At 41.5% G+C, this 11,436-nt stretch overlaps 2 protein-coding genes across 2 annotated transcripts; one reads left to right on the top strand and one right to left on the bottom strand.

Annotated features, from left to right (window-relative positions):
* The first annotated feature begins 3,148 nt into the window (after positions 1 to 3,148).
* Positions 3,149 to 6,490, top strand: LOC111384459. Its single transcript, XM_023008734.1, has one exon. The coding sequence runs from the start codon at positions 3,149 to 3,151 to the stop codon at positions 6,488 to 6,490; it is 3,342 nt and encodes a 1,113-aa protein (XP_022864502.1).
* A 2,259-nt stretch (positions 6,491 to 8,749) lies between these two features.
* On the bottom strand, positions 8,750 to 11,430 carry LOC111384461 (NLR family CARD domain-containing protein 3-like). The gene is made up of 9 exons (XM_023008737.1): positions 11,324 to 11,430; positions 11,108 to 11,238; positions 10,198 to 10,257; positions 10,014 to 10,088; positions 9,814 to 9,918; positions 9,634 to 9,729; positions 9,448 to 9,528; positions 9,267 to 9,368; positions 8,750 to 9,177 (listed from the first exon to the last, which is right to left on the bottom strand). Exons 1-9 carry the CDS (start codon positions 11,346 to 11,348, stop codon positions 9,109 to 9,111), a joined length of 744 nt encoding a protein of 247 aa, XP_022864505.1. The 5' UTR covers positions 11,349 to 11,430; the 3' UTR covers positions 8,750 to 9,108.
* Positions 11,431 to 11,436: the final 6 nt, after the last annotated feature.

The raw sequence follows: 11,436 nt of genomic DNA, 5'->3' as shown, positions 1-11,436 counted from the left end.
TACACATCTTCAAAATTTCAAGTTACATCACTATTAGAGAATAAAATATAAATTCAAAATGAATTTTTAACGGGTGAATTGTTTAGAAATAACATTATTTCTAATCTTTTTTTTTTCCTTCACGGGGTGGGGCAGAGTGGGGTCTGCTCCATGGCCCACGACAAGGTGCCCACCTTGCCCCATGGCCCAAGACAAGGTGCCCCGCCTTGCCCCACCCTGCCAACCTGCTGGAGACGGGTTTTTTTGCCCAGTCAGATCGGATCGGGTCAAAAAAAATTTTTCCCATCACTAAAGGTTGGTATTAATTTTTTATAGTTTTCAACAATTTTTTTATCAATTATTAAACACAGGTAGTGCAGCCATAAATAGCATATTACGTTGTGGACCAACTGTACAATATTCCCGAGTTTTAAGGACACAATCAACGAGGTCTATGTACTCTCTTCTCCAATTTACATCAGCTGAGGCCAACTTTTCATTCATTCAAGCCCATGATCCCATCTTCTTTTTGTGCCAGTGGTTTACAACTGGACTCTTTTAAGTTGTTTATAAACTAATTAAAATTATAAATAAGTGATTGCCAAACAAGGGATAAATATTTTTCCTTGTTGAGTGTTTCTTTTACCATTTTCAGATATTATAAAGACACTTGTTGGGAGCGTGCTAAGGGGGGCTGAATTGTTAATTTGTTTTGCACTATATTATTCAAGAAAATCAGTGTATGGTCAAAGAAATCTGCTATTAATTCTCAGTACTCCAACAGGCAACAGCTAAATATAAATAAATATTATTGCAAGTCTCTCTTATCTGCTCGATTCACCTCAACTTTTGGATATGGGGAGTGGCAAACTCTTTAAGTGAGGAAAGCGACAAAGATGATGTACTGCCAGACAGCATCTCTGAAATCCAGCCAGATTCCAGTTGTATTTGGCTAGTGGATTTATATGAAGTGTGTGTGAAAAATGAGAGGTGCTTGGTGTACATTATGGACACCATAATGGTGTTCATAATGCACACATGGCGTACACCAAGAATTTTCCGTGAAAAATTCACTGTGAATGGCATGCTTTCTTTCTTTTTTTTTTTATCCTTTTTCTAATTATGGCACAAAGAATATGTATTGATCAGATTGCCCACTCTCTTTGAGCTGGAGGCTAGACTACTAGAGGATGAAATTCTGCACGAAAATACTGAGTTCCTTCTCCTTCCTGAAAGGAAAACTGTTCTTTGTGTCGGTCCGTCACATCTAAAGCTCAATTTGCTGGCTCGAAATTAATTTTTTTACTAACATAATAGAAAGTAACAGTGTTGATCTCCTGATCCAGTGACTGACGTGGCAAAAAAACTTTGGTTATGGTTATCTGATACAATCAGACATTCAAAGAACCATAACTAAAATTCTATCGTCACATTAACAATAGAAAGTTTTTATCCTGCCCACTAAAAATAAAATATCAATGTATAGAAAGTAAATCTCAACTGACGTTCTAAAACTATAATTTCTTAGCTAAGTCACAATCAAACACGCTACCATTTTGCATTTGTTTAGTACCTCTATATTTGTTTAACAAATACAAGTTTGAGGGAATACAAGATGCATAAGATGTATGTAGGAATAATAATCAGACTCTTTGGCTCGAGCCGTCCATGACTCGGCCCGAAAAAAGCTCGAGTCGGCCCGGCTTGAGGTTCAATTTTACCAAGCCCCAATTTGGGTTGTCGGGACAAGCCCAAACCCATGTGTGTGGCTCATGAAAGCAGCATGCTATACATTAAAAAAAAAGGGCAAAAAAAGCGAGCCTATCCAGCTCGGCTCAAAAAGGACCGAGCCGAAAGTTCGGATCGAGCCTAATTTTTTTGGCTGAGCTCGGGCTTGGAAAAGAACTCGAACATTTTAACCCGACCCGTTGACATCCCTAGATGCATGCATTTCCCATCAAATGGATGTACGGCCAAATTGGGACAAATTCATATTCAGAAGCAAAAGAATGCAAGTCATGAGAATTCTCCTGGCCTACTGCATAAAAGAGCGAGCTGATAATGAAATAACACTACTCTTCAACATTTCCTCAGCTTTGACACAGCCCAAGAATTTTTTTTGTACCAGCCATGAGCTATCATCTATTTCACTTACTAGTTCAGGCCCCAAGGCGAAAAATACAACCTTAATTGGTCATATGAGATTAACTGAAGTTATAGAACTAGAGAGACACAGAGTAATTTGGGGGCAAGCTAGCACAGGTGTGGGATTGAGAAGTTAACAATAACTCATCTCTAATGCTTTCACTGATTCAACGTCCCTTTAAACTCATCTCTAGTGAGCCCCTACTTACGCCACGCGGTCGCGTTCGATCCATCCCGGTAGCGACCGTAAAATAGCGTGAACCGAACGCTGCAATAGGATGGAATGGGCAGAATGCAGGCTGCCTAAAATGGTGCAACTTTCCGGGACTTTCATGAGGTTTTTCTAGGTCCCGACCCCGCCATTCTGGAAGAAAAATACATGAACCTGCAGCGGGATATTTTGGGGTACAAGTAGGCAACTTGCACAACTTGTCCACTTGTGCCACTTGCAAGATATTATCAAAGATACAAGCTAAGCGTGAGTTGGCGAAGATATTATCAAAGTGCAAGCTAAGCACGAGTTGGCAAGAATAAATATCTTCTATGCAAGCTAAGATCAAGTTGGCGACAACTTGCAAGGAAAGTTGTAAACTTATCCACTTGATGACAACTAAGAACGAGTTGTAAACAACTAAGCATAGGTTGTAAAGTAAGGCCACTTGATCTTAAGGAGGTTTAAGTTTTGCCTATAAATAGAGGTAGAAGTCTCATTTGTAAATCATGTAGAGTTGAGTGAATTTATTCCTTAGAGAGATTGTAAAGTTTTCCCTTTCATTTATACAAAAAAAGTTTCCCGACCTTACTTGTTTTTCATATATCCTTTACTTCAAAATTCTCTTCTCAACGTGGGTATAATTTAGCCTCCTTTGTTAAATTATTTGTGAGCGTGAAAAGGCTGACTTAACGTTTTCTCGTGAGGTGCGGGAATTGTCAAGCGTTAAGGCCGCACGGTTCTAGTTGTTCGGGTGTAACGAAACTAGGTCCGTGACAAGTGGTATCAGATCCTCGTTTGTAGGCTATTATAATGACAGAATCTCAAGAAACTGTTGATATTGAGATTGAGGAGAGGGGTCGAGGTGCTGCCCAAACTGAAGTAAGGAAAACTCGAGGTAAAAGTAAGGTGAAGGAGGCCACCAACATGGAGGGTAAATTTGACCAAATCATCTCAAATATGGGTGATCGGGTCGAATCTCTTGAAAGCTCCTTCGAGGCGTTGGAGGGACACGCCATCGGAAAGCTAAAAACTCTACAAGTCAATGTCCAAGAGGTGATGGACACGCAAACATCGTTGGAAAATGATGTCCAAACGATGAGAGATGATGTTCGTGCCGTGGTAGCCGGACAAGCCGCGATGACGGATGATTTTGGTCGTCTCCAAACCAAAGTCTTGGATGCCGTTACCGCTATGCAGGGCCAAGTTAACCAATTGGCTGTGATGATGGAAAGAATGAGCAAAGAGCTTGAACAATACAAGCACTCCACTGCCGGTACTAGCGGAGGTGACGCTTCAACTATTGTTGCCCCGAGGATTGAATACCCGAAGCCTAAACATTATGATGGGCGACGGGATGCCAAAGACGTGGAAAACTTCCTATGGCAAATGGAAGTTTATTTTGAAGGTGTAAATCTTGTTAATGAAACTATGAAAGTCCGGACCGCTTCTATGTATCTTACCGACACCGCATCTCTTTGGTGGCGTCGTAAGCATGCCGATGTTGAACACGGAGCTAGTAGAATTGATACTTGGGACGAGTTCAAAAGGGAGCTAAAAAGGCAATTCTACCCGGAGAACGTTGTATATGAAGCCCGCAAGAAACTAAGGGAATTGAAACAAAAAGGGACCATTCGTGACTATGTCAAAGAGTTCACGACCCTCATGCTTCAAATCCCTAGTATGCCAGAGGATGTCTTGCTATTCTATTTCATGGATGGATGTACAACATGGGTGCGACAAGAATTACAATGTCGTGGAGTCAAAAATGTAGATGAGGCAATTGCGGTTGCCGAATCTTTGACGGAGTTCCAAAGGAGTACGGAGTCGCAAGCAAGGACTTTCAAACCAACAAGAGGGAATTTTGGCAGAGGCGGAAGTGATATGCGAAAAGATAAACAACCGAGTAAGCCAAATTGGAGGCCAAATCCCAAAGTTGATTACAAACCCTGTAGCAACAAGCCAACTACTTGGCGGAAGGAGTATGATGATAAAAAGAGGGGTAATTTTGCTCCTCGTGGTTGCTTCATTTGCAAAGGGCCACATCTCATGCGAGATTGCCCTAAACTTGGATCCTTGGCCTCTATTACGGAGACTCAACCGGAGGCTTCCCATGGTATTGAGGAGGGTGCAAGTCACATGGGTTCATTGCAACTTTTCAATGCTTTGAATGCCAAAACCGTTCCGGGGGTGAACGGAGAAAAAGGATTGATGTTTGTACTTGCCGAAATCAATGGACGGCAAACACGGGCATTAGTTGACACCGGAGCCACACACAATTTTATCACGGAGGATGAAGCCCGGAGGCTCGGATTGAACATTCACCATGGAGGTGGATTGATGAAAACAGTGAATGCAATCGCAAGGCCATTAGCGGGCGTAGTTCGAGGAGCGAGACTACGGTTGGGTTCGTGGCATAGACCTGTTGATATATCTGTGGCCCCGATGGATGATTTCAAGCTAGTATTGGGCTTGGATTTCTTAAGGAAGGTTAATGCTATTTCTATGCCTTCCTTTGGTTCGATGTGCATCTTGGAGAAGGGATCTTCATGCATGGTTTCTACCGTTTCCATGGGGATGGAAACACGACAACTTTCGGCTATGCAATTAGCGAAAGGATGGAAGAAAGGTGAGCCGACATTCATTGCTCAATTGTCGGTTGCAACCGAAGTCACCACAAATAATGATGACTTGCCAACTGTTATTGCCAAGGTCCTTGAGGAAAATAAGGACGTGATGCCTAAGGAGTTGCCAAAGAAACTTCCGCCTAGGAGGGAAGTAGACCATCGCATTGAGTTGGAGCTTGGTGCCAAACCCCCGGCCATGGCACCGTATCGCATGGCACCTCCGGAGTTAGAGGAACTTCGAAAACAACTTACGGAGCTTGTGGAGACGGGAAGGATTAGACCATCCAAAGCTCCCTATGGCACCCCGGTGTTATTCCAAAAGAAGCCGGACGGGACACTAAGGATGTGCGTGGATTACCGGGCACTAAATAAGGTGACGGTGAAAAACAAATATCCTATTCCATTGATTGCGGACTTATTTGATCGGCTTGGTAGCGCTAAATTCTACACCAAGGTTGATTTGCAAAAAGGCTATTATCAAGTTCGGATTGCAGAAGGAGATGAGCCTAAAACTATTTGCATTACTCGGTATGGTTCCTATGAATGGCTTGTCATGCCGTTCGGTCTGACAAATGCCCCGGCCACCTTTTGCACCTTGATGAACAAGATATTTTATCCATACTTGGATAAGTTCGTAGTGGTTTATCTTGATGATATTGTCATCTATAGCAACACGTTGGAGGAGCATGTTGGGCACTTGAAAATTATCTTCCAAGTGTTGCGGGAAAATAAACTATACATCAAGAAGGAGAAATGTTCATTTGCTAAAGAAGAGGTGCATTTCTTGGGACATATCATCAGGCATGGTCACTTGAAAATGGACGGAGCCAAAGTTAAAGCAATCAATGAGTGGGAGCCACCTACTAAGGTGACGGAATTACGGTCTTTCCTTGGATTGGTGAATTACTATCGGCGTTTCATTAAAGGCTACTCCTCTAGAGCGGCCCCATTGACGGACTTGCTCAAGAAGTCTCAAAGATGGGAGTGGACCGTGAAATGCCAAAGAGCATTTGATGATTTAAAGGCGGCGGTCATGTTGGAGCCGGTGTTGGCCTTACCGGATTTCAACAAAAGTTTTGAAGTTCAAACTGACGCATCGGATTTTGCTATTGGAGGTGTGCTCATGCAAGAAGGTCATCCTATTGCCTTCGAGAGCCGCAAGTTGAATGATACGGAGCGGCGTTACACGGTGCAAGAAAAAGAAATGACGGCCATTGTGCATTGCTTACGGGTATGGCGTCATTATCTTTTGGGTTCCCGTTTTATGATCAAGATGGACAACGTGGCTACAAGTTACTTCCAAACACAAAAGAAATTGAGCCCAAAGCAAGCTAGATGGCAAGATTTCTTAGCGGAGTTTGATTATGTGATGGAATACAAACCCGGGAAGGTGAATGTAGTGGCGGATGCACTTAGCCGAAAGGCGGAACTTGCGGCAATTAGTCAAGCCACGGGTACCTTGTTAGAGGAAATTAAACAAGGATTGGAGCATGACCCTATGGCGAAAACATTGATGCAAGCCACTTGAGAAGGAAAAACAAGGCGATTTTGGATTGAAAACGGGTTGCTATACACCACTGGGCAACGGGTATTTGTGCCTAAGTGGAGAAATTTGCGGCGTGACGTGATTCGGGAATGTCATGACACCAAGTGGGTTGGACATCCCGGGATTGATCAGACAATTGCTTTGATTGAACGAGCATATTATTGGCCGCAAATGAGGGATCAAGTTGAGATATATGTTCGGACATGTCTTGTGTGCCAACAAGACAAAGTGGAGAATAAATTACCAGCGGGACTTCTTGATCCTCTTCCTGTTCCGGATCAACCATGGGACGTGGTCACCATGGATTTCATTAGTGCCTTGCCAAAGTCCGAAGGATTCGAATCAATAATTGTTGTTGTTGATCGGTTTTCTAAGTATGCTACTTTCATTCCAGCCCCTAAGGATTGCACTGCGGAGGAGACGGCGAGGTTATTCTTCAAAAATGTTGTGAAGTATTGGGGGTTGCCGAAGCATATTGTAAGTGATCGGGATCCCCGCTTCACGGGGAAATTGTGGACGGAGTTGTTTAAACTCCTTGGATCGGATTTGCATTTTTCAAGTAGTTTTCACCCGCAGATGGATGGACAAACGGAACGGGTGAATGCATTGTTGGAGTGTTATCTTCGGCACTTTGTTAGTGCTAACCAACGGGATTGGGCGAAGTTGATGGACATATCCCAATTTTCCTACAACTTGCAGAAAAGTGAATCCACGGGACATAGTCCATTTGAGCTTGCAACAGGGCGACAACCTACAACGCCCCACACATTATCTATGGTTGGTGATTCTAATCGAAGTCCTGGAGCAATCAAAATGGCTAAGTCATGGGGAGATCATGTGGACTTAGCAAGATCTTGCTTGGAGAAAGCACAGAAGCGAATGAAGAAATGGGCCGATGTGAGACGAAGACCATTGGAATTCAACATTGGAGATCAAGTACTTGTGAAAGTGTTGCCTCAACAATTCAAAGCCTACCGCAAAGTTCACAAGGGCTTGGTTAGGAAATATGAAGGTCCATTCCCCATTCTAGCAAAGGTTGGAAGAGTTTTCTATCGGCTTGATCTTCCAAGCACTTTAAAGATCCACCCGGTCTTTCATGTCAGCATGTTGAAACCATATAGGCTGGACTTGGAGGATCTAGGGAGAAATAAATCAAAAAGAGCGCCTCCCATCGTCACAAAATCTTTTGAGAAAGATGTTGAATCCATTTTGGCGGATCGAGTGGTGAGACGGAGAGGTGTTCCCCCTTGCACTCAATACCTAATCAAATGGAAGGGATTGCCCGAGTCCGAAGCTACTTGGGAAAATGAGGGAGATCTATGGCAATTTGAGTCCGAGCTTCAGAACTACATGGCGACGAGGGCGTCGCCAAATTCGGTGGGGGAGTGACTTACGCCCCACGCGGTCGCGTTCGATCCATCCCGGTAGTGGCCGTAAAATAGCGTGAACCGCACGCTGCAATAGGATGGAATGGGCAGAATGCAGGCTGCCTAAAATGGTGCAACTTTCCGGGACTTTCATGAGGTTTTTCTAGGTCCCGACCCCGCCATTCTGGAAGAAAAATACATGAACGTGCAACGGGATATTTTGGGGTACAAGTAGGCAACTTGCACAACTTGTCCACTTGTGCCACTTGCAAGATATTATCAAAGATACAAGCTAAACGCGAGTTGGCGAAGATATTATCAAAGGGCAAGCTAAGCACGAGTTGGCAAGAATAAATATCTTCTATGGAAGCTAAGATCAAGTTGGCGACAACTTGCAAGGAAAGTTGTAAACTTATCCACTTGATGACAACTAAGAACGAGCTGTAAACAACTAAGCATAGGTTGTAAAGTAAGGCCACTTGATCTTAAGGAGGTTTAAGTTTTGCCTATAAATAGAGGTAGAAGTCTCATTTGTAAATCATGTAGAGTTGAGTGAATTTATTCCTTAGAGAGATTGTAAAGTTTTCCCTTTCATTTATACAAAGAAAGTTTCCCGACCTTACTTGTTTTTCAAATATCCTTTACTTCAAAATTCTCTTCTCAACGTGGGTATAATTTAGCCTCCTTTGTTAAATTATTTGTGAGCGTGAAAAGGTTGACTTAACGTTTTCTCGTGAGGTGCGGGAATTGTCAAGCGTTAAGGCCGCACGGTTCTAGTTGTTCGGGTGTAACGAAACTAGGTCCGTGACACCCTGCTCACCTAGTTGCGCATGGACACAGAATAAATATCTTAGAACAGTGAACTGCAGAAGAATAATTGATCAAAAATGTAATTATCTTAAGAGCAAAGTGTATTTTCAAGTATACAACCAATAGCCGAACCTTGTGAAACAAGGGTTTTACCTAATCCTAAGCTTTCCACTTTTACGACACAGCCAAAAATAAGACTAAAAAGTACACAATTACATCATTATCCACAAAAGTTAAAATGATACCTCCAATCCCAAAATTACCACTCTTCCCGTAGGAAAAGTATCTATTACAACCTAAGAAAAGGGAACCGAATGGATAAACTTCTTAATTCACTTGTTGGAAGAACAACTTAAAACAGTCTTATCTATTAAACCAAAAAAGGGAAATGAAATATTATCTACTCTTGTGAACCAAAGAAAACTAGAAAACAATAGTAAGCTCCTTTTCATTCATCTCGTATACATGATCTCTAGCATCTGTAATAGCACTCTGCACAATTTTGGGGCTTAGTATATACGAGGAGTAAAAGAACGATAGAAAGGACAGGAGTTAAAGAAAAAACGTGAAAAGTGAATTACCTGTCCCAATTTTGTAAGGAAGTTGTTCATAAGATTTAAAGACACAAGCCTCACATCTTCATTTGCCTTTAGTGCTTGAGCAATGGCAAAAGCCCTTTCATCCTGTATACAAAACAAAATGAGACGATGAGCAAAGCTACACTTTTTTACAATGCAATCTTCTGAAAAAAGAATCCCATACTCTTATTTCATTGAAGCCCAGATTGAGTGAGGTCAAAGCTTCATTAACCACCTTCAAGCTACGAGCCAGACAGATGGCACCCTGCAAAAGGCCGTAATTGAGAACTAACATAAAGCATAAGATAAGATTAAGCAATTAATCTGTATAATGCACCACAAAGATAGAGATACAGTAGAAAGGAACAACCTCATCTCTTAGTCCATTAGCTCGCAGGTCTAGGCTTTGTATCGTGCTGTTGTACTTTAACATATCTGCAATATATTCAACACCACTGGCCCCAATCTGCAATAAATTTTGCATATACATGGTCAAAGAAGTCGAGTGGTCCATCTTAAAGGTTTCAGAATATTCCATTCCATTCCTCACCTGACACCAACCAAGATTGAGATCTTTTACATTCCCATGGAACTTGAGAACCTCTGCTAAAGCCTTCGCACCATCAGGCCCAATGGGATTATAACCAAGTTCCAACTATGAGAGAGAGAGAGAGAGAGAGTGAGAGTCATGAATGGCCTCTTGTTATAGAAGTCCAAAAACTGGAGAGAAAATTGCTGGGAGGAACTCACAGCTGCAATGACCGAATTATCTTTTAGAACTTGTGCTATTTCACTGACCCCTTTAGCATGAATATCGTTTCCTCCCTGCAAGAGTACTCACCAGCTCATATTTATCAAAGTGTGCTTGTCGATGACATAATTATAAATCAAATTAACTACAAATATAGGTTTGAGCAAATAACATTTTGCTTACAAAATTGACATTAATTATAGAGCGATTTTGCTTCAAAGGCCCAGCTATCTTTTCAGCTCCCTGATACAAGTGCCACGATTGCAAGGGATCAGTACACATTGTATTATGTATATTGGCAAGAGATTAAGGTGTTGCCCCACACTAATCTTGTAGTAAAGCTAGATAATGCATTAATCTATTACATATTAGGGCAAGATGTGAAAAAAAGTGGGAAAAAATAGGCAAAAGAGAAAAAATCGAAAATTCATCTGCAGATCTACCAGTCATCACATGTATAGTGCTTCCCCCAAATGCACTCAAGATGGTTGCCATTGGAACAACAAATTCATAACTATACAGCACATTACGCTGCCCACCTAATTTAATGAGGGAAATGATGTCTCGAAAAAGAAATGAATTCAAAGCTTCTAAACTTTTCAAGTAAACAGTATTTTTGCAACCATTTGTACATAACTGCATTTTCATTCTCTATTAGGCCACTACCCCATCTGGGTTTTCTCTCCCCCTTGTCTTAGAAGACTCTCTCTTCTCATTTTTTATCTCATATTTCTTAAATCTTCTTCTCTTCATGTCTCCTACCAAGACTTGCAAAATTCTCAAGCAGTTCACCTAAGAGTTTGGCTGAACTAAACACGCTGCCATAGAAACTCAAAATACTATAAAAGTCCTGTTTACTCTTATAAGTTAACATAGTATGAGTAGATGAGATACCAAAGGCACAGCGTAAATCAAGGAGATCACTGGTGGATTAAAAAAAATCAAGATTTGCTCTTTACGAAGACAATGAAACCTTAACAAAGACCATTAGACATTCATACATCACAAAAATCTCAAATAAGGAAATTCTTCACAAGTAATGTGAAACCATATGATTATTCCAAGCTTATGTAATAACTACATCGACTTCTACCTCATCTTTAATGTCATTCATGTAAAGACTGATCCACACCAAACTCTTGCTTTTCTTGATATATTCAGCAACGTAAAATGCTCCTCTTGCACTAATTGAATTGTTGCCAAGGTCCAAAGCTGTAAGTTTTCCTAGACAGAAACAATGAACATCAGATAAACTAGATTGTGTGGAAGAAAACTGATGCAACCCAATAGTTTCTAAAGCAGTAGATATCTTTATGTGAAGATAACCCAGACATGAGATCGTGAACTCCTTCATCTCCAATTAAATTCCCTTGCAAATAAAGTTCCTGAACATATTATAGTCATAAATCCACTTCAGTCATG

This window comes from Olea europaea, unplaced genomic scaffold, assembly GCF_002742605.1.
Source record: "Olea europaea var. sylvestris unplaced genomic scaffold, O_europaea_v1 scaffold2918, whole genome shotgun sequence".
In the NCBI taxonomy this organism is placed as follows: Eukaryota; Viridiplantae; Streptophyta; class Magnoliopsida; order Lamiales; family Oleaceae; genus Olea; species Olea europaea.
This window is presented reverse-complemented; position numbering and strand designations above follow the sequence as displayed.

What these genes read in the sequence shown, in the direction of transcription:
- LOC111384459 (XM_023008734.1), top strand. Translation starts at nt 3,149, where the DNA reads ATGACAGAATCTCAAGAAACTGTTGATATTGAGATTGAGGAGAGGGGT.
- LOC111384461 (XM_023008737.1), bottom strand. Translation starts at nt 11,348, where the DNA reads ATGTCTGGGTTATCTTCACATAAAG. An exon ending in TGGGTTATCTTCACATAAAG is followed by an intron (nt 11,239 to 11,323) that starts ATATCTACTGCT and finishes GTTTCTGTCTAG; the next exon opens with GAAAACTTACAGCTTTGGAC. An exon ending in TGGGCTTCAATGAAATAAGA is followed by an intron (nt 9,369 to 9,447) that starts GTATGGGATTCT and finishes TTTTGTATACAG; the next exon opens with GATGAAAGGGCTTTTGCCAT.